General features: G+C 47.2%; 3 protein-coding genes and 1 long non-coding RNA gene across 6 annotated transcripts; 2 read left to right on the top strand and 2 right to left on the bottom strand.

Moving 5' to 3' along the window:
• Positions 1 to 142: 142 nt before the first annotated feature.
• Positions 143 to 8,833, bottom strand: alkbh4 (alkB homolog 4, lysine demthylase). Of its 2 annotated transcripts, none has more exons than XM_061299009.1 (3): positions 8,694 to 8,833; positions 3,844 to 4,032; positions 143 to 3,770 (listed from the first exon to the last, which is right to left on the bottom strand). In XM_061299009.1, exons 2-3 carry the CDS (start codon positions 3,997 to 3,999, stop codon positions 3,249 to 3,251), a joined length of 678 nt encoding a protein of 225 aa, XP_061154993.1. In that variant the 5' UTR covers positions 4,000 to 4,032; positions 8,694 to 8,833; the 3' UTR covers positions 143 to 3,248. The 2 variants fall into 2 exon arrangements, with proteins under 2 accessions (XP_061154993.1, XP_061154992.1); XM_061299008.1 differs by having other exon boundaries at positions 8,590 to 8,723.
• Positions 8,834 to 8,854: 21 nt separating this feature from the next.
• On the top strand, positions 8,855 to 16,177 carry lrwd1 (leucine-rich repeats and WD repeat domain containing 1). Of its 2 annotated transcripts, XM_061299001.1 has the most exons (16): positions 8,855 to 9,009; positions 9,508 to 9,594; positions 10,861 to 11,095; positions 11,272 to 11,391; positions 11,460 to 11,606; positions 13,556 to 13,627; positions 13,757 to 13,951; positions 14,033 to 14,147; positions 14,207 to 14,301; positions 14,468 to 14,678; positions 14,768 to 14,840; positions 14,960 to 15,094; positions 15,166 to 15,269; positions 15,340 to 15,498; positions 15,573 to 15,682; positions 15,759 to 16,177. In XM_061299001.1, exons 1-16 carry the CDS (start codon positions 8,990 to 8,992, stop codon positions 15,903 to 15,905), a joined length of 2,025 nt encoding a protein of 674 aa, XP_061154985.1. In that variant the 5' UTR covers positions 8,855 to 8,989; the 3' UTR covers positions 15,906 to 16,177. The 2 variants fall into 2 exon arrangements, with proteins under 2 accessions (XP_061154985.1, XP_061154986.1); XM_061299002.1 differs by lacking the exon at positions 9,508 to 9,594.
• Positions 13,522 to 14,113, bottom strand: LOC133167903 (uncharacterized). The gene is made up of 2 exons (XR_009718126.1): positions 13,972 to 14,113; positions 13,522 to 13,853 (listed from the first exon to the last, which is right to left on the bottom strand). It is a non-coding gene; the product is annotated as an uncharacterized LOC133167903 (long non-coding RNA).
• Positions 16,178 to 16,807: 630 nt separating the features above from the next.
• bckdk (branched chain ketoacid dehydrogenase kinase) lies at positions 16,808 to 21,428 on the top strand. The gene is made up of 11 exons (XM_061299007.1): positions 16,808 to 17,273; positions 18,549 to 18,617; positions 18,701 to 18,811; positions 19,209 to 19,256; positions 19,600 to 19,719; positions 19,801 to 19,899; positions 20,051 to 20,124; positions 20,240 to 20,368; positions 20,433 to 20,522; positions 20,593 to 20,748; positions 20,823 to 21,428. The coding sequence occupies exons 1-11, from the start codon at positions 17,040 to 17,042 to the stop codon at positions 20,965 to 20,967; spliced, it is 1,275 nt and encodes a 424-aa protein (XP_061154991.1). The 5' UTR covers positions 16,808 to 17,039; the 3' UTR covers positions 20,968 to 21,428.
• Positions 21,429 to 22,060: the final 632 nt, after the last annotated feature.

The raw sequence follows: 22,060 nt of genomic DNA, 5'->3' as shown, positions 1-22,060 counted from the left end.
GGAAGACACGCAAGACGGTTAGCGTCCTCCTGTTTTTCATTGGGTGTGTTGTAAATTATTAAAAAATTACAAAGCGGTTCAGGAAACGGCGGGATAGATGAAAGTTTAGAATACAGCGAACGTATACATAAAGGCCAGAGGATAAAAGACAAATGAGCAAAACTTTATTTGCTTCCTTAAACGTGTGCTGCTGTCATGTTAAAACACTATCATGTGAATTGAACAAGGGGAACTGCGCTCTGGGAGAACTGGAGCGGGCTGGAAGCACTGTGAGGATCATGTTTTATGATTTCTCCAAACAGACCACAGTTTGTGAGGACAGGAGGCCGTGTGTCTGACACGGTGGTCTGCAACACAGGAGCTCCACAGGGGACCGTCCTGGTCCCCCTCCTCTTCACCATCTACACAGCTGACTTCACCCACCACACATCAACCTGCCACCTCCAGCGGTTCTCGGACGACTCCGCCATCGCCGGTCTCATTAACGACGGAGACGAGACGGAGTACCTCCAGATTAACTCTGGAAAAACAAAGGAGCTGGTGGTGGACTTCCGCCGGCGCAAAGACCCCCCCTCGCCGGTGAACATCCAGGGAACGGACGTAGAGATTGTGGACTCTTACAAGTACCTGGGTGTTCACATGAACAATGAACTGGACTGGTAACACTCAGGCCCTATACAAGAAGGGCCACACCTTCTACGACTCTGTGGTGGCGTCCGCCATTTTTTATGGGGTAATCTGCTGGAGCAGCGGCATCACTGCAGCGGAGAGGAAGAGGCTGGACAAGGTGGTGAAGAAAGCCGGCTCTGTCCTGGGCTGCAGTCTGGACCGGGTGGAGATGGTGGGGGAGAGAGGAGGATGGTGGCTAAGCTGTCCTCCATCATGGACAATGTCTCCCACCCCCTTCATGAGAGAGCCCTGGAGAGCTCCATCAGTGACCGGCTTCGTCACCCAAGATGCACCACCGAGAGGCATCGCAGGTCCTTCCTCCCTGCTGCCATCAGACTATACAACCAGGCTAAATCACTCTAGCTAACGGACAATAATTACGTGCAATAATAACCGTATGTGCAATCATATGTGGAATATCTGTCTACCTCATACTCTTTTTACCTGCTTTTGCACTGTTGTTTTTTTTCCTTCCCTTGCACTATTTTTTTATCTAATTTTTTTTTATCTCCACTGTATATTGTGTATTGTGTACATACTGTCCATATATTTTTTAAATTACCGTTTTTTTCCGTGTATAGTGCGCAAAATTTAACTAATTTATTGTCCTAAAATCTGGGGTGCGCATTATACATGGGTACAAAAAAAAAATTTTTTTTTTTTTTTTTTAAAGAAAGTCATGGTACAACAAAACCAACAACAGGAATGACCGACAAAGTCGTGGAACAAAAAGACAGGGTGACATTACCAAAGACAGGAACAGAAACCACATCATGACAGTAACACATGCAATGATCCGACGGTGAGCGAGGGGCAGACAGGACTTAAATACAAAACACGTTACATCGATTGAGGTGACACAGGAAGAGAGGGGCGACGCGAACAGAAACTATGGCAACCTAGACACATAGCAAAACTGGGGACGAGACATGACAAATCTCCCCCGAAATAAAACTTGAAATCACCTTTCTTCTTGTTTGTTGTCAATCGCGCATCGCATTCAGCCATCCTGGCCAACACACTTAGTCAGTAAAATTCATAATTGACGACACATCGTTTGATGCGATGGTGCAATCCTTGATGGTGTGTTATTGTCAAATATTGTTTGTTTATTAATCTCCATTGCGGACCGGACGTCATACGGAGGCCGCCATTACAGATGCGCAGAACGGATGCGCAAGACACGTCAGCTATATTAAGAGCGAGAGTTGTTTTCTTCCTATTAGTTTCAATTCACAGTTTAATTAGCAGTTTCAATCAGCAAATAACAAAATGCGTATTACAGGTAATATTTTATTTCAAAACACTTAGCCTTGTTCCTTTGGTCTCTGCTGTTCATCCTAAAACACAAAGGCGCTCTTTAAGCAATGGGACAGTGAGCGCCCGGCGCGCTGCGGTTGCGCGACCGCACCAAATTAAGCTCCCTGCGCAGTGCGCACTGAGGTCCACTTAAATTTTAGAAAGTACATCAGGACTTTAAAAATATCTTCTAAATTTCAGCGACGGCTCTGTCACAATAATGCGACCAGCGCGGTGCAGTTGGGCGGTCGGCGGCGCGCTACGGTTGAGCGTTCTCTCTCGCGCTCTCTCTCTCGCTCTCTCGCACACACGCGCACGCGCACACACGCAAACCGGATATCATAAGGAGGCCGCCATTACAGATGCGCAGAACGGATGCGCAAGACACGTCAGCTATATAAAGAGCGAGAGTTCAGTTCTCTACCTAAATCCGTATTACAGGTAATATTTTATTTCACAACACTTTGCCTTGTTCCTTTCTTCTCTGCTGTTCACTTCAAACACGCTCCATGCGACCGCAATGCTCTCGTATCAGACGCTTGCTCGATCACCTGCTCGTTTGCTGTCTGTCACAATGTACCCTACACAAATCCGAAACATTTGTTGCGGCTCCGAGTCACGACGAGGGGCAAGTTTTGGTTTCCAAGGGTGTTTTTATTCCTCTTCAATGTCTCTCCCATACAGAGCTGCCTTTTTCACGTCCGCACGCCTTTTTCAAATGTGCGCACGGAGCGCGGTGGTGCGTTTACGGGGAGTCGGAGAAATCAACGCCAACAAAAAAAATTACATCCAGCCTAGTTAAGACCATACCAAAGACTATAAAAATGGGACCCATTGCCTCCCTGCGTGTGTGACGATCATTGGGACTTATAAAAATAAAAAATAATAAAAATAAATCATAAAAATTGGGTGCGTATTATACATGGGTACAGGCTTTTTTCCAGCATCAGCATGCCATTTTTAGGGTGCGTATTATACATGGGGGCGGACTATACACGGAAAAAAACGGTATATATATCTTTTACTTTTTAAAATCTTTTACCCCCTTCCCCGCATGTGTGTGTGCGTGTATGTTAAGTGTACTGCTGCTTACACAGGAGTTTCCCCATTGAGGGAATAATAAAGGATTATCTTATTTTATCTTAGTTCCTCATGGGATTCAATTATTGGAAATTGCACAAAGTTTGTATCATTTCCAAATTTGAATGTTGTGATTTGTGTAGAGGAGCTGTGTTGACTTGCCTCCATAGGCTTGGCATGTGAATATCAGGGGGTGGGGTCTATATAGGCGTTCCATTGAAGCTAGCAGCAACGTTGAGTAGCTGAGCTCCCAGCTCACCATACTGCCCACCGGGGAGGAACTCGGCCGACAGTTCCCTGTAGGTGCTGCAGACTCTGCGTTCTCGAACGTCCTTCCGGAGAATGCCGTGTTTCCAGCGATGCCGCGCCTCTCCGTACAACATGACCAAAGATCTGCGCGGTAGAGCCACAGCTACATTCACTTCCCCTGGCAGTCTGAGGTGTGGGAGTCCCTGCTCCAGCGACATGGTCAGCACTGTGTCCGACAGCATATTGACAGTGACCAGACGCTCCCCCCACAGCCAGGAGTCGTCCAGGTGGGGGTCGATGGCGGAGCCCCGCTGAGGCTGGTAGTCCAGATTGCATTGCTCCACAGGCTGAAAGCCCGTCAGACTTTGTTCCTGTTGCATTCGCAGCACTAGTTTTTTACTCAATGGAGGAAGCCCACTGAAATTGGCGAAGCGCACTTTCTTCTTCTTGAAGTTCACTTTTGGGCCAAAGTCCTGTCATAACATAATTGCAAACATTATCCACCATTATTTTCAGACCAGTCATGTTTGACACCATCATCCATACCTGTTTTTTTCGACCCGATTGAGACAGATTCCAGACGTCCTTGTCCATGCTGCTAATCAGCTCCTTTTCCTCCTCTTCCGATAGGAAGTCCTCCCACAGGAACACACCGGGAAAGAGGAAGGATCCTGGCTCACCACCTTTGCGAACGGCGAGCATTGACTCTGGGTTGTACAGGAAACGATTGACAACCTGCATTTACATAGAGATAGTTATTATGCTGAACATTTCATTGATTATAATTGTAATACAGAACTTGACTATTTTTATTTATTTGCCTTAGGAGAGCACGAAAACAGGACAATTTTGTCCCTGTAGTTATGTTATCAGTCATTTCTAAAATAAAGGTGTTCAATTTTACTCAACAAGAAATTGATCAGTAATCTCTTTTTTCATAAATGTGTTAAACTTTAAACATTGAAGACAACCATACACAAAAGAAGCCGTCACGGTGTGATTTCATGTTTTTATAATTACGGTGTTGTGCTAGATTTGGTTCCCCCGTGAGATTTTGTTCCCCCTGCCGCGGGAGCGCGCACGCCTTATTTGGAAAGCGAAAAACCGATGTCGTACGGCGTCAGCACTATGTTGTTTTCAACAAAAACATGAAGAACTCACGTCATTCATCCACCCATCCATTTTATTACTCAGGTATTTTCAAAGCAAATTAATATTGGTGCATTTATTAATTTGCTTTAAAATGACAGCGCAATATAATTAAAAGCTGACACTATAGCAATGTCAAACGTGTTCATTTAAGAAAAAGCCACACACGTTTTATGATCAAATCTTTCATAACGAGAATGATTTGAGCGAATTGATTTGAATGAATAATTGAGAAGAAATTTCAGTTCCGAAGTCTCCTTTTGTCCCAAGCAAAGTGACAGGTGGTGGGGAGGGGGGATAAAAATTGTAACAGGAACTCCATAAAAAATGTCAAGCCGTGAGAATTTGTGCCCCCCTCCCATTTTGAGAACGGTGAGTCCTGGACATCGACTGGCTTTTTTTCAATTTTCCCGGGGGTCTGTTCAGGTTGTGTGGCAAATTTGAACAGAATCCCTTATTCCTAGGCCAAATTACAGGGGGGGGAACATCCTCACGCCTGCCCCGTGAGGATATGTTCCCCCCCTTATTTTCAGAACGGTGAGTGCTGGACTCCAGCTGTTTTTTTTCTGGCTTCCTGGGGGTCTGTTCAGGTTGTGTGGCAAATTTGAACAGGTTCCCTAATTCCTAGGCCAAATTACAGGGGGAGACACATCCTCATGGCTGCCCCGTGAGGATATGTTCTCCCCCCCTTATTTTCCGAACGGTGAGTGCTGGACTCCAGCTGTTTTTTTTCTGTCTTCCTGGGGGTCTGTTCAGGTAGTGTGGCAAATTTGAACAAGTTCCCTCATTCCTAGCCCAAGTTACAAGGGGGACCATATCCTCACGGGTGCCCTGTGAGAATATGTTCCCCCCCATTTAAAACGGTGTATATGTAAATAAATGATTTGTGCACTGATACTACCGTTTTTTTTCCATGTATAATGCGCCCCCATGTATAATACGCACCCTAAAAATGGCATGTTGATGCTGGAAAAAAGCTTGTACCCATGTATAATACGCACCCAAATTTTGACTCCTACCGTTTTTTTCCGTGTATAGTGCGCCCCCATGTATAGTACGCATCCTAAGAATGGCATGCTGATGCTGGAAAAAAGCTTGTACCCATGTATAATACGCACCCAATTTTTATGAAATTAAAAAAAAAAAAATTTTAATTTTTTTTTTTTTTTTAAAGTCCCAATGATCGTCACACACGCAGGGAGGCAATGGGTCCCATCTTTATAGTCTTTGGTATGGTCTTAACTAGGCTGGATGTAATTTTTTTGTTGGCGTTGATTTCTCCGACTGCCCATGAAGGCACCACCGCGATCCGTGCGCACATGTGAAAAAGGCGTGCGGACGTAAAAAAGGCGGCTCTGTATGGGAGAGACGTTGAAGAGGAATAAAAACACCCTTGGAAACCAAAACTTGCCCCTCATCGTGACTCGGACCCGCAACAAATGTTTCGGATTTGTGTAGGGTACATTGTGAAAGCAAACGAGCAGGTGATCGAGCAAGCGTCTGATACGAGAGCATTGCGGTCGTATGGAGCGTGTTTGAAGTGAACAGCAGAGACGAAAGGAACAAGGCAAAGTGTTGTGAAATAAAATATTACCTGTAATACGCATTTTGTTATTTGCTGATTGTATTAAACTATCACATTCATCGCTCATTAGTAAATAGCTGACGTGTCTTGCGCAGCTGACCCATAGTGCGCATGCGCAGTTATACTGGCTTAGAATGACGTCCGGTCCGCGATGGAGATTAAAAAACAAACAATATTTGACAATAACACACCATCAAGGATTGCACCTTCGCATCAATTGATGTGTCGTCAATTATGAATTTTACTGACTAAGTGTGTTGGGCAGGATGGCTGAATGCTATGCGCGATTGACAACAAACAAGAAGAAAGGTGATTTAAAGTTTTATTTCGAGGGAGATTTGTCATGTCTCGTCCCCAGTTTTGCTATGTGTCTAGGTTGCCATAGTTTCTGCTCGCGTCGCCCCTCCCTTCCTGTGTCACCTCAATCAATGTAACGTGTTTTGTATTTAAGTCCTGTCTGCCCCTCGCTCACCGTCGGATGATGTCATGATGTCTGTTTGGTTTCTGTTCCTGTCTTTGGTAATGTCACCCTGTCTTTTCGTTCCACGTCTTTGTCGGTCAGTCCTGTTGTTGGTTTTGTTGTACCATGATTTTCTTAAAAACAAAAAATTGTACCCATGTATAATGAGCACCCCAGATTTTAGGACAATAAATTAGCTAAATTTCGCGCATTATACAAGGAAAAAAACGGTATATTGCGCTGTCATTTTAAAGCAAATTAATAAATGCAACAATATTACCGTTTTTTTCCATGTATAGTGCGCCCCCATGTATAGTACGCACCCCTAACAATGGCATGCTGATGCTGGAAAAAAGCTTGTACCCATGTATAATACGCACCCAATTTTTATGATTTTTTTTTAATTTTTTTTTTAATTTTTTTTTTTTTTTTTTTTTAAGTCCCAAAGATCGTCACACACGCAGGGAGGCAATGGGTCCCATTTTTAAAGTCTTTGGTATGGTCTTAACTAGGCTGGATGTCATTTTTTTGTTGGCGTTGATTTCTCCGACTGCCCCTAAACGCACCACCGCGCTCCGTGCGCACACGGCGGCTCTGTATGGGAGAGACGTTGAAGAGGAATAAAAACACCCTTGGAAACCAAAACTTGCCCCTCGTCGTGACTCGGAGCCGCAACAAATGTTTCGGATTTGTGTAGGGTACATTGTGACAGACGGCAAACTAGCAGGTGATCGAGCGAGCGTCTGATACAAGAGCATTGCGGTCGTATGGAGCGTGTTTGAAATGAACAGCAGAGACGAAAGGAACAAGACAAAGTGTTGTGAAATAAAATATTACCTGTAATACGCATTTTGTTATTTGCTGATTGAAACTGCTAATTAAACTGTGAATTGAAACTAATAGGTGGAGAACTGAACTCTCGCTCTTTATATAGCTGACGTGTCTTGCGCAACCGTTCTGCGCATCTGTAATGGCGGCCTCCGTATGACGTCCGGTCCGCGATGGAGATTAAAAAACAAACAATATTTGACAATAACACACCATCGATTGCACCATCGCATCAAACGATGTGTCGTCAATTATGAATTTTACTAAGTGTGTTGGGCAGGATGGCTGAATGCGATGCGCGATTGACAACAAACAAGAAGAAAGGTGAGTTTTATTTCGGGGGAGATTTGTCATGTCTCGTCCCCAGTTTTGCTATGTGTCTAGGTTGCCATAGTTTCTGTTCGTGTCACCCCGCTCTTCCTGAGTCACCTCAATCGATGTAACGTGTTTTGTATTTAAGTCCTGTCTGCCCCTCGCTCACCGTTGGATCATTGCATGTGTTACTGTCATTCTGTTCCTGTCTTTGGTAATGTCACCCTGTCTTTTTGTTCCACGACTTTGTCGGTCAGTCCTGTTGTTGGTTTTGTTGTACCATGACTTTATTTAAAAAAAAAAAAAAAAAAAATTAAAAAAATTTTTCTTTGTACCCATGTATAATACGCACCCCAGATTTTAGGACAATAAATTTGTAAAATATTGCGCACTATACACGGAAAAAAACGGTAATTTGCTTTGAAAATACCTGAGTAATAAAATGGATGGGTGGATGAATGACAATCACAATTAAGTAGAAAGACTCCTTTGTAATATATACTCCTTGTAGAATGTAACGGTACCCAAAAAGAGGAGTTTCTTCGCATCGAGGTTTACGCAAAGAGCTCACGTAATTATATTGTTGCTTTTTGGTGTTCCGTCTGTACGACTGGTCTTTGAATGCACCCTGCTTCAATGGCAGAATGCGGATGAATTTAAAGAAATCAAATGAGAATAATCCTTTATAAAACTTAAAATTGACGGACACAAACATGAGTTCTTCATGTTTTTATCGAAAACAACATAGTGCTGACGCCGTACGACATCGGTTTTTCGCTTTCCAAATAAGGCGTGCGCGCTCCCGCGGCAGGGGGAACAAAATCTCACGGGGGAACCAAATGTAGCACAACAACTGTTTAACACGAAGTGAATCCGCGAGAGTACCCATGGCTCGCAATCGCACTAACCCTGTGTGCGACTACCAAATACGTCAATTAATGACAATATATTATATTACCTTTTCTTCTGGTAATTGACCTTCTTTAAGCTTCTCACACAGAAGACAGCGACGGATACCTTTGCAAGCACAAAAAGCGACACTATCCGGAATCATCGTCGTACCTGTATCTTCTTCGTCAGGGGCGCGTCGCTCTACGCAAAGACGACTCCTGTCTTCTAGCGGCTAGTTGGGGAACTATTTTAAGACGACGTTCGACGACTACTCGCGTCTGAATGTCACCACATAACTACTCTACATAAAGGAAATGAAGTAACACGTTTAAGATACGTGATGCAATTTAGATACGAAAAGCCCATTCTGTTATTTTGGCCAATTGAAAAAAAATAAAACGTGAGTTAAGCCACGCCCACCGGAAATACGTCTTACCCCGGGGAAGTTTTGTTGTGCTGTGGGGTCCATGTGCTGTTTGCATATCCAGTAAGTACATTTTGAGGCTTGCGTTGCATAGTTTTTTATTCTAAGAGCAAATTTATGCAAAAGGTGACTCATCTTAAATTGACGCGGAGAACTTGCCTTAATGTGTTCTCTATTATCAGCGGGTCGTTCATGACGTACCAGCTCAGTGGCCTAGTGGTAGAGTTTCCACCCTGAGAAAGGAAGGTTGGGGGTTCAAACCCCGGCCGGGTCATACCAGAGACTATAAAAATGGGACCCATTGCCTCCCTGCTTGGCACTCAGCATTAAGGGTTGGGATTGGGGGGTTAGATCACCAAATGGCTCCCGAGCGTGGCACCGCTGCTGCTCACTGCTCCCCTCTCCCCCAGGGGATGGATTAAAATCACATGGGGATGGGTTAAAAGCAGAGGACAAATTTCACCACACCCAGATGTGTGTGACGATCATTGGGACTTTAACTTAACTCACAAACTGTTGATTGTTCAATTTGACCTCAAGCTTTCCATGACTTTTCTCCAGAGAAACAATGGTGACAATAACAGAGAAGCTTCTACTGGAGAAAGGCTCGCCAAAAACAAAGAGACTCACGGCGATCAAGACACTCAAGTAGACACATTATTTGATACTTTTGCCCCCCCCCCCCCCCCACACACACACACACACCTTACACACGCACGCGCGCGAGAGAGAAAAGTGTCAAGGGTGTATTCAGACCGGAAAAGTCCTTTAGTGTGCTTGTTTGGTCCGGACTAAAAGCGGACTTAATTTTTTTATTTCAGACTGTACATTTTGCAAGCGAAGTATATTTTGTAAACACATCCACGCTTGTGATGATCTGTGCTCCCATTGGACACCAATGACCAGAGCGGCACACAAAGCACAGACCCGGAAATGGAGGAAAACATGCGAGTCCTACGCACTGTATTCCTGCTCTGCATACCGTTTTTTTCCGTGTATAGTGCGCAAAATTTACCTAATTTATTGTCCTAAAATCTGGGGTGCGTATTATACATGGGTACAAAAAAAAATTTGTAATTTTTTTTTTTTTAATTTTTATTTATTATTATTATTTTTTTAAAGAAAGTCATGGTACAACAAAACCAACAACAGGACTGACCGACAAAGTCGTGGAACAAAAATACAGGGTGACAGTACCAAAGACAGGAACAGAATGACAGTAACACATGCAGTGATCCAACGGTGAGCTACACAAATCCGAAACATTTGTTGCGGCTCCGAGTCACGACGAGGGGCAAGTTTTGGTTTCCAAGGGTGTTTTTATTCCTCTTCAACGTCTCTCCCATACAGAGCCGCCTCTTTCCCGTGCGCGCACGGAGCGCGGTGGTGCGTTTACGGGCAGTCGGAGAAATCAACGCCAACAAAACAAATTACATCCAGCCTAGTTAAGACCATACCAAAGACTATAAAAATGGGACCCATTGCCTCCCTGCGTGTGTGACGATCATTGGGACTTTAAAAAAAATATATATATATATTAAATTTTTTTTTTTTAAAAATTCATAAAAATTGGGTGCGTATTATACATGGGTACAAGCTTTTTTCCAGCATCAGCATGCCATTCTTAGGATGCGTACTATACATGGGGGCGCACTATACACGGAAAAAAACGGTATTTGTGCTGTTGGCACAGATCTACGCTGTTTGTATTCACACCTGAAGCAAACCGCACCAGAGTTGACCACTTTACAAAGTGGGTCTCGGTTCGGTTATTTAATCCGCACCAGGATTTGTTTGCCTGTATTCACACCTGCATAAAAGATCCAGACAAGCGTTAGAATCTAACCCTGGTCCTTTTAAAGGGGACCAAACATTAAGGTCTGTATACACCCTAAGTTTTGAGCTCCTTTGCAGTCTCTCCAAGCTCGGACTGACATGTCCAGACTTGCCGGTCAAGCTGCTGTCCCGTCTTCGGTCCTTGGAGCGCTGGGATCTTTCTGGGAACAGATTACAAAAGTTCCCCAAAGGCTTAGAGCTACCCAAGCTGCGCTTCTTGGACCTCAGCGACAATCAGATGGAGGACGTCACCTCTTTGGCGTCTCTGCGCAGCCTGGAGGAGGTCAAGATGGAGGACAACCTTTATATTACCGTAAGAGGAACAAAATAATTGCTTGATGGAATGCTCACTAAGGTGTCATAGTTTGACATATGAGCGCATTACCAACAATTCCTATTGAATCGACATGGGAAAGGAATGGTGTCGGAATATCATTTCATACTTTACGCTCATGACACTTTCTATTTTTGTAATGTTTACTTCTGCAGGTGAGTGACAATTACAAGCTAATGACGCTGCTGCCCAAATTGCGGAGTTACAACGGTAAAGACATCACCAGTACCGCCAACCACGTGCGCTTCGTGTTCACCGAGAACCTGAGAACCAGGGTACGGAAACTAGCGTCAACTTGAGCGTTCCTCCGCTACAAGAGGTCCGCTGACAAACTGTCTCTTAGATCAATGCCTTGTGGCTGAGGAGTTACAACCACCCAGACCCTCTTGCGCCTGAGAAAACGGCCGTTCTGGAGGAGGACTTTGTTAACGCGGCGCAGAAGCAGGTCAAATATGGACCCAGTTCAGTCAGCGACTTCACAAAATGGAAGGTGAAGCTCTTTTGTCATTGGTTCAGGGCAACTCTGATGAATGAGATGAACATTTTGAACATACTCTTCAGCATTGTCGTGCTATACCGCAGCTCGTCACCAGAGGGTGCACTAGTACCGTTTTTTTCCATGTATAATGCGCCCCCATGTATAATACGCACCCTAAAAATGACATGTTGATGCTGGAAAAAAGCCTGTACCCATGTATAATACGCACCCAAATTTCGACTCCTACTTAAGTCCGTAAACGTAAAATTATTTCAGAAAAAAGATCATCTTTGGGAACAACCGGATGTTATTCTGCCGGTCAGTATCACTGCGCATGCGCTAGCAAACTCGATAGCGAAGAAATGTTTCGGATTTGTGTAGGGTACATTGTGACAGCAAACGAGCAGTTGATCGAGCAAGCGTCTGATACGAGAGCATTGTATTCGTATGGAGCGTGTTTGAAGTGAACAGCAGAGAAGAAAGCGCATCTGTAATGGCAGCCAACGTATCATATCCGGATTATAAAAAAAAAAAAAATCTATATATATATTTTTTTTGTACCCATGTATAATGCGTACCCCAGATTTTAGGACAATAAATTACCGTATTTTCCGCCCTATTAGGCGCACCGGGGTATAAGGCGCACCTTCAATGAACGGCCCATTTTAAAACTTCGTCCATATATAAGGCGCACCGGCCTATAAGGTGCATAAAATAGAAGCTTTACTGCAACAAACTGAGGTTGACTAGGGTTGCGGTATGCACCCACTAGCCAATAACCAACGAGCCCTCTGTAAACAATCGCGTTTCTCAAACGATCTCCTATAAAATGATTGGAACTGACTAAAGTTCAATCTAACGCATTGGTACTACTTACCTATGTTTCCCTTCCATATCGATCCGTAGATTTACTCGAAACATGAACAGAGCAGCCTATTTTGACATGAAATAGCCTCACGCGTATAGCAGCTATCGTTATAGCATTAGCCATCCGCAAAAACCCATGACCCTCAGCTCGCAATCTCCCATGAGCCTCAGCAAAGTGTAAACAATCGCGTCTCTCAAACAAGCTCCTATAAAATGATCAGAACTGACTAAAGTTCGATCTAACGCATTGGTACTACTTACCTATGTTTCCCTTCCATATCGATCCGTAGATTTACTCGAAACATGAACAGAGCAGCCTATTTTGACATGAAATAGCCTCGCGCGTATAGCAGCTATCGTTATAGCATTAGCCATCCGCAAAAACCCATGACCCTCAGCTCGCAATCTCCCATGAGCCTCAGCAAAGTGTAAACAATCGCGTCTCTCAAACGAGCTCCTATAAAATGATCAGAACTGACTAAAGTTCGATCTAACGCATTGGTACTACTTACCTATGTTTCCCTTCCATATCGATCCGTAGATTTACTCGAAACATGAACAGAGCAGCCTATTTTGACATGAAATAGCCTCGCGCATATAGCAGCTATCGTTATAGCATTAGTCATCCGCAGAAACCCATGACCCTCAGCTCGCAATCTCCCATGAGCCTCAGCAAAGTGTAAACAATCGCGTCTCTCAAACGAGCTCCTATAAAATGATCAGAACTGACTAAAGTTCGATCTAACGCATTGGTACTACTTACCTCTGTTTCCCTTCCATATCGATCCGTAGATTTACTCGAAACATTAACGGAGCAGCCTATTTTGAAATGAAACGTCGTACTAAAACGTACTAAAACATTTTGGCAGAGCACTGTGTACAACCAGTATGGATCAACAAATTCATCACTTGATCCATATATAAGGCGCACCGGACTATAAGGCGCACTGTTGACTTTTGATAAAAATTTAGGTTTTTAGGTGCGCCTTATAGGGCGGAAAATACGGTAGTTACATTTTGCGCATTATACATGGAAAAAAACGGTACTTGTGCCAGGAACTGCCACCTCATGTCTTTTATTGTGTGACCGCCAGGTAGAAATCATGGCCAGGGAGCATCTGCGATCCCTCACGGAACCCGAGGAGGACGTGTCGAACAAGACCAATGTAAATTGAAGTACATTTGAACTTTGCCTTATTCGTCAAGCCATGCTGTTGAGTGAAAGGCTGTTGCCCGTTTTCATGGAAATGGTCAGACTTGTCATTGACGCTGTCGGCACACTTCTCGTTCGGGAGGTTTCGATCCCCGCAAAAAGGAAGCCGGCCCCGGTGCTGATGGATGACGATTTGCGACTGACTCCTCGCAAGAGGGCGCAATCGGATCCCTCCTTGACTGAGAGACCGGGAGAGGCCGCCGGTGAGGGAACCGCCAAGAGTGGAGTGAAGGAGAAGACGAGGGATGAGGCCACGAAGAGCATTAACAAGATGCAGGTACTCGAGGTTTCTCTTACCTTTTGTCCTCCCTCCTCAATGACTACGGCGAGTGGCTCAGTGGCGGTCCCGTTTGCGCAGCCGGTGTGCCTGCAGCCTCTTCATGTCCTGCAATGCCACAGCAAGGAGGACACCCCGCAAGATTTCTCCACTCAGCTTTGGGACTGCGCCTTCCAACCTCAGCCTGACTTCTCTGGTACTTCTATGGCTCACTTGTCTGACATGTTGTGAACGCTGACTTTGACTTTTGCACAGGAAGTCGCTTGGTTGCCACGTGCGGTGGAGACTCTCTGTGCGTGATTGAGTGTGAGACCGGTGCAGTGATGAAGAAATACAGAGTGGCTGGGGAGGTCGGTCTAACGGCGCACTTGCTCACCCGGTTACAAATCGAGCCGAGGCAAGGAGTGGCAGTTCGACCGTGTTCAACTTGTGGGCTGTGCCTTTTTAAAAAAAAATATATATATATTTTATTTTTTATAAACAATACTTGAAGACACGTGACCGATGTCATCGCAGGAGTTCTTCTCGCTAGCCTGGTCCACGGTGCTGATGTCCCGAGGGGGTGGAGCCTTGGCACAGCCCGTCAGCATCCTGGCGGCAGGTGGAAAGCGAGGATTGGTCAAGCTGATCCACCCCCACTGCAACGTAGCCTACGGCGAGTTACGGGTGAGCCGCAAGGCCTTGTCCGTCCTCCGCTTCGACCCCCGGCAGGGCAACTTCCTCTTCAGTAAGTGTTGGCTTGGCGTCACTGAATGACTGCTCTTTGAGAAGGCGATTCTGAGGGCGGCTCTTTTGCTTTCCGAAACACTCTCGTAGCGGGCTGTTACGACAACAGGATCGTGCTGTGGGACATCGGGGGGCTCGACAGCGAGTACAAGTTTAAAGCGCTGTGAGTACTGTCCAAAGACGGACGCCGATTGCAAAGTAGAGTGGTGGGCAACTGAGCAGTCTACCGTGTCTCGCCCTCCACCATGTCTCACCCTCCTTTGGCATGCGTGCGGCCTCCAGGCAGCTGGTGGCGTTGGAGAGTGTCTCCACGCCGCTGCACATCTGCCTGCCGCCCAGTGGACCCGACTCACAATTGCTGGCGGCGTGCGAGGACGGCCTGCATCTCTACGACGCCATGCCGGCTCCCGCCAAGAGGTCGGTGAGATCCCTTTGACCGCCCTGAGTGACCTGCCCCAACGTCAACGCTGTCTGCTTGGTTCACCAAGGTCTGATGGAATGGAGATCACCTTCCCTATTTACGAGAAGGAAGACATAGAGCACAACTACCGCACCGTGGATGGCATCGCTTTCCTTGCCGGCGACGTCGTAGGTGAGAGGACGCTTGTCAGCTGCATTGCATTTTCTACATGAGTTAACACTGACCTTGCGGTGGCGCTCAGCCTCCAAGAACTTCACGCACGACTGCATCTATTTATGGAGCTGGAGCCAGACGCGATCTCAGCGGCCCAACGAGAGCGGGCGCGTGCGTGCTGTGGTGCTAGCCAAGCTGCGCTGGGCCCAAACGGAGATTCCTTACCTGGCGCTCAACACCTGTCCCGGTAGGATTCGTGGCCCTCGGTCGGATGCTTGTTGTTCTTTGCTCCAGGCGACTTAACCGCCCGTCTGCCTTTAGGTCGATCGTACGTCGTGTGCGGCGACCACGAAGGCAAGCTGTGGACGTATCACGTGGCTGATGTCGAGAAGGAGCATTTCCACGGCGAGGAGCCCGTGGAGCCCACTGAGGTGAGCTCGGGGAAGCGCGGGGGTGGAGAATGAAACAACCTCGTGGCTTTCGTTGAGCCTCCGCCTTCCCACTCAGGTGCTTCGGTGGCCCGCCCCTGTACGCGAGGGTCTCTGTTGGGGGGAGGGCCCCTCCATCAACAGCGTGGCCATGGACCCAGACCTCTGGTACCTGGTGGCCCTCAGCGACAAGAATGTGGTGACGGTGTGGAAGAGGGCGGCCTGAGCAATGGCACACAACCTTTGACGACTTTGTGCGATTGACCGCTGCTGTTCTTTGGCTTGAGTTCCTAAATGAAAGAGGTCGGTAATGACACGTAATGCTACACTACTGCAGTTTGCAAACATGCAGACCGCTTCTGCGAGCAAGCACACATTTTACTCATTGTATTTCCCCCCCTACTTCCTCCCTCATAATCTGACCACAAGATCCTTTTTGACGTTGACTGTAAATCTTGTCCGTGGCGCAACATTAAAGACGAACCGATGATTGTGTGATGCATTGTTTTGATCATTTGGTCCCTGTCCTTTTCCAGAAACTATGCACCAAGTCAGCATAACATGTTAACATTTTAAAAAGTGTTGTGCTTCTTTTTGCCTCAGTTAACTGCAATGACCTGGCAATTTGTCTGTGTGATTAAACTGGGAATCATTCTCATTTTGGATTAGAGTCAAAGAGCTCAATATGTTTCTGTGGAATGTCTTTTTGTGGTGGGTGGGTTAGAGCGAGTGTGTGACGCCACGCAAAATGACCAAGACCGGAAAGTGTGTGTGCTTCCGTTCCACCTTACAGCTTAGGCAGCAGCGTTTTTCCTAAAGTTTGCCATTTGACTGATAAAGTACTCTGGGGGCTGAAATTTATGAAAAGATATAATTGAAGGATGGAGAAGATGTTTCTCTAAGATCTTATTTGTTTCAAATTCCCCTCACTGTCCATTCTAATCTCCAAGTGTTTCATATCTTCTTGACATAATTTGCACTGTATTGCGTTATTGCAAGTAACAGCGAGCTCGTCCTCCTTTGTTTGCGTGAGGGTGCGTGGGACGTAAGCTCCGCCTCCAACGCCCGTACGTGCCTCTGATTGGTCCCGCGGTTTACGAGTAAATCCTGTCCCCTCCCTCTCCTGGTCCTCCCCAACCCCCTTCAAGCCGCCACCCCAAGCCTTCTTCATCGGCCTCCCAAATTCCCAATCTCATTCGACTCGAGGCCAACTTCGCTCACTGCGGTGCCGTTCTCGGTACTGCAACACAACCTTTGCGCACAGTGGCCGCCGCGACCTCTAATGGCCTCTTAACGGGCCGAGCCGACCCCTCACTCCCTCTCCGTTCGGGAACAGCGCCGCCTGGGACTCGCCGCGAAGATGCTGAGCGGCGCCGCCAGCCGGGCCAGGCCGAGGCTGGGTAACCTCTTCCTCTCGCCCACGACCACGATGGCACCGCTAGCACCACTAGCGTCGCCGTCGGTGTCAAACGCGGTCGGCCGCCGGCTGAGGTCCACGTCCTCCCTGCTGGGCTTCTCTGAACTGGCCCGAGAGCGCTCCAAGACGGTGACGTCGTTTTACAACCAGTCGGCCATCGACGTCTCCGCGGAGAAGGTGAGGATGATGTGATGACTTTCAGACTAGCAACGGTAGCTTCGACGCTAATGGCTAGCTGGAAGTCAGCTGCGTGCGCTGACGGCCGTTCCCGATCACTTTCTGACGTGTTTCAACGCAAGGGGCCGCAGAACCGCTCGACAAATGACGCCCAACATTCATCCACAGCTCGAAGTTTGCACACTTGCGACCCCCGAGTAATGTCATCTTTTGGTTCATGCGGGATTTCAAACGCTAATCAACGCCGTCAGTGGCGTAGCCAGGAAACATCCAGGTCTGGGAGGCAAACGGTGAATGGATAACATCGCGCACATAGATTAGCGCAAGACCGAAAGAAAAAAAACGTCATGAAAATGAAGAATCAAAAAAGCTCAATTTTTTTCAACCGGGCGCAGGGAGTCCTGACCGGGGCGCCGCCCCGGCTTGGCTACGCCACTGAACGCCGTGTGTAATGGTGGCCTGACACTAGGCTTTGCACATTCAACGACGCAATGTTTTTTTAGTCAACTGTAAAGTTTTGGTTGAATAAGTCTGACATCTTGGGATGATGACGCGCACGGGTCGCTTTCAGCGTGGGCGATTATTGTTCCAGGCGCAGAACACAGCAGCGCTACTTTCGATTTCAAAGGTTTACAATTCCCCGCAGAGGCCGCAGCAAATCACTATTTTGGTCAAAATGTAACCCAACAATCTCAGGGCATCGTTCATTGGCCACAAGTTGCAACAAAACGGTGGCAAAGCACTACCTTGGTCTAAAGGGAGCTCCAACTGCATTCAACAATGTTGCAAATTAGTGATCTTGGTCTCAAATTTAGACTCTAAATGAAACTCATTAATTCCCCCCAATGTAGTGCTACAAAATTGTGGCACGCCAAAATTAAGTTCCCTGTTTACTTTGACGTTCTTGGCAGTTCTTGGCCCTGGGATGCCAAGAAGTGGAGGAAAAGCTCGTTTTTAGGTTAAATAATTCACATTCCACTTCAGCATGATTTCTGATAATAATTCAGGATTATTACAAAATGGCAGCAATGCATTACTTTTGTTCAAGTGAAGTGCCACAATTCATGCCATTATACTTTCTCTGTACCAAGGTGGCACAAAAAAGCACCATCAAAATGACACCAAAGTAATACTTTTGGTGCATTAGCCTGAGAACAAAGCGGCAACGAGTTACGAGTTCCCGAAAATATCAAATATATTGATCGTATTGTGGCTTGCGTAGCCAGCCAACACTGCTGATGTGATGCCATGCTGATTGGCGAATATGTCGCGCAGGCCTCGGTGCGACTCACTTTAGCCACTTTGCTGTATGCCGGAAAGTCACCAGACGGACACCACATCCTGGTAGGCGCTGCACCCCGTACGTCCACACACCCATCGGTCCACAAGCCCGTTCGTCTCACCAAATGTTTTGTGTGCTTTGCCAGAGCAGTGCCAAGTACCTGCACAAGGAGCTCCCAGTGCGCATCGCCCACCGCATCAAGGGCTTTCGCAGCCTGCCCTTCATCGTGGGCTGCAATCCCACCATCCTGCAAGTGGTAAGAGGACGCACTGTCTCTATTTCCTTTTTGGACACAAAAGTTGGGAAGGAGACAGATGATAGATAAAAGATAATATTCTTATAATATTGTAATTATATTAATCTTGCCACACGCGTTCCCAACCATTGAGTCGCTCAGAAGCGACATGCGGCCTCCGTCTCTTTTGTTTTGGCTTTTCTTTTTGGGGGGGGGGGGTGAACTTTGCCCCACATTCTTTCTTCCCGCATTGCGCAGCATTGCGGTTTCTCGGTTCTGATTCGTCCCGTGGTCTAAGAGGAGGGAACTTGCTCCAACTTTTGTCGCATGGAAATTGTGTTAAAGGTCCTGCGAGGCCCAGCGAGGGACGTCCTGCTGGCAACACCCCTTTATGCCCCCCCTCTCTTTCTCGTTGCAGCACGAGCTCTACATTCGAGCATACCACATGCTCAGCGACTTCCCCCCTGTGAGTAAGACACACAAGCGCAAACACGCCACGAGTTCAGCTCAAGTTCAAGTTCCTCATGGGATGCGGGCACCTGCCTGCCTACCGTGCCCCTTTGTCAAAACGAAGGCCACTTTGGTGCCGCTTGGGAACAGTCGCATTGGAGCGCCACGAACGACGTCGTCGCCTGGTGTTTCCAGCTCTGTTCCCGGCAGCAGCTTTGTTCTGCCGTTATGCAAAGTCTGACATTTTCAGGCTCTTAGTTCTCCGCTCTCTCGACTTGATGCGGGAGTACGAGAAAGCGGAGCCGCGAGCATGATCCCAAAATGAGGAGCATGCACGTGAACGTGCGCGGGCGTTGCAGATTGCCAACCAGGAGGCGGAGGCGGGCTTCTGCAAGCTGGTGCAGCAGTTGCTGGACGACCACAAGGATGTGGTCACCATGCTGGCTCAGGGCTTCAGGGAGTGCCGCAAGCACGTGCAAGTGAGCCTCAGCCGGCCGGCGGCGCCTTCGCACCTTTTGCTGCCTTTTCACCCGGCCGTCTTTTATTCTCGCTCATCCCAGGACGAGACCATTCTCCGCGCTTTCCTGGACACCACGCTGTGCTCTCGTCTGGGAATACGAATGTTAGCCACTCACCATCTGGCCCTGCACCAAGATAACGTACGTCCGTTTGCCCAAGGAATCGCCACCCGCTGCGTTCTGATCCAGAACGCAAACAAATGTGCTGCTTTGACTTTTCATCGACATGCTTATTCCTCACAAATAACAAATGCGCCCGCCAATCTAACGATTTCCTTTGTGGCGATTGTAGCCTGACTTTGTGGGCATCATCTGCAGGCGTTTATCCCCCAAGAAGATCATTGAGAAGTGGGTGGACTTTGCCAGGTGAGCGCCTCTCTTTGATTGCCGGCGCTTTGTTTTGGCGCGTGTCCACGCCGTGTGTACGTTGACTTGAGAGGGCGCGAGCCGAACGTCTCCTCACATGGATGCGTGAACTCAGGCGTCTGTGCGAGCATCAGTACGGCAACGCTCCCCTAGTGCGCATCAACGGCCACGTGGCGGCGCGCTTCCCCTTCATCCCGCTGCCGCTTGACTACATCCTGCCCGAGCTGCTCAAGAACGCCATGAGGTACGCGCGCAGGCGGCGAGACGCACAGAGGCCATCTGTCTCACGTGGCCAGCGTCGCCATCAGGGCCACCATGGAGAGCCACTTGGACACGCCCTACAACATCCCTGACGTGGTGGTCACCATCGCCAACAACGACACCGACTTCGTCATCAGGTAAGTGGCCGGGGGCTGCATCGCCGGGACCCGAGATGTAACCTTATCTGTCCCTCCTGCCCACGCACAGGATTGCGGACCGCGGTGGCGGCATCCCGCACAGCATCATCAACAAGGTGACAGATTATCACTTCAGCACGGCCGAGGAGAGTGCGCAGGACCCTCGCATGAACAACTTGTTCAACAACATCACCAACAGCGGCAACCAGTCCGGACCCATGCACGGGTAGCCCTTTTGCTCCATTGAGTAGGGGGCGAGGCGTTCTACAGTGTGTCTTTTTTTTTTTTTTTTCTTCTCAGTTTCGGTTTCGGGCTTCCGACGTCACGGGCGTACGCTGAATATCTCGGAGGCTCGCTGTCCATCCAGTCCATGCAGGGCATCGGCACCGACCTCTACTTGCGTCTGCGCCACATCGACGGCAAGGGCGAAAGCTTTCGAGTGTAATCCCTCCCACCGCGCCTTTGCCATTTCTGCAAAATTTTCCCCTCTTTATTGGTATCCACCTTCCTCAAATTGGCCGTAGACGGATTATAAGCTATGTTAGCTCTTGAGTTGAGGACTTGACTCTTGCTTCTTGTAGCCGGTTTTTGGATTAGTTTGTTGAGACAAAAACTGTGCATGATGGCCATGGTGGCAAAAAAAAGTTACTCATAATAGACACTCCAGCAAAGAAGAACGTTTAAGGAAGATGAAGGATCAATGGAGCAGCCATTAAAAAAAGATTTTTTTTGTCCAAGATTTTTTTGGGGGTGGCACAACCATTTGCCTTTTTCATCGTGCCCATTTTTGTTGTTTGTTGCTATTGGCTTTTTGATGCGTTTGCGTTGCACAACCGCAGAAGTATTTTTACCTTATATTTGTTTCGTTATAAGCAAACAAGTTTGAAGAATTTTGTCTTACAAGGACCTGTCTGTGACTAATTGTTGCTTCCATGCAGCACACAATGTCACCAAAGCACATATCCACATTTTCCCCTTTTTTTTGCTGACTCCTTTAGCCTTTGAAAAAAGAAGGCGTCAATCTCCCAATTAAGGAGGTCTCATCCAGGTGGACAATCTTTCCCGGTTTGTTGAATTAAGCTGTTAGTTTAATTATGCAGCTAAATGACGTGTCGCATTCGTCAACATCGTTACGCTAACATGTGCTCAATGCCACTTTTAAGTGACTGAGCTGGTGAGTGACATTGTTTAAGGTTTGACGCGTGTAAATATGTAGTCGGAGTGCATGTGAGAAGTCAACAACTCACAATGTTGGAGACAGGTGTGCCATCTGCTGGTTGAAAGATGAAACACCAGCTGACTGGAAAAAAAACATTTGGAGGCGCATCCGTTTATTTGTGAAGTCTGACTTTGTTAGTTCTTAAATCTACGGAAGAGGATTAGGACTCACAATTCTGAGTTTAAAGTCAGAAATTGGGAAGTCTGACTGTCTGAGAATAGTCAGAATTCCGACTTTAAAGTCAGAATTCTAACTTTATGGCGTGGGGTGGCGGAGGGAGAGTCAGTGTGGTGTGGTTTTGACCAGAGGGACATAATGT

This window comes from Syngnathus typhle, linkage group LG15 (assembly GCF_033458585.1).
Source record: "Syngnathus typhle isolate RoL2023-S1 ecotype Sweden linkage group LG15, RoL_Styp_1.0, whole genome shotgun sequence".
Classification (NCBI taxonomy): Eukaryota; Metazoa; Chordata; class Actinopteri; order Syngnathiformes; family Syngnathidae; genus Syngnathus; species Syngnathus typhle.
Note: the sequence above shows the minus strand (reverse complement) of the source record. Positions and strands in the feature narration are given on the sequence as shown.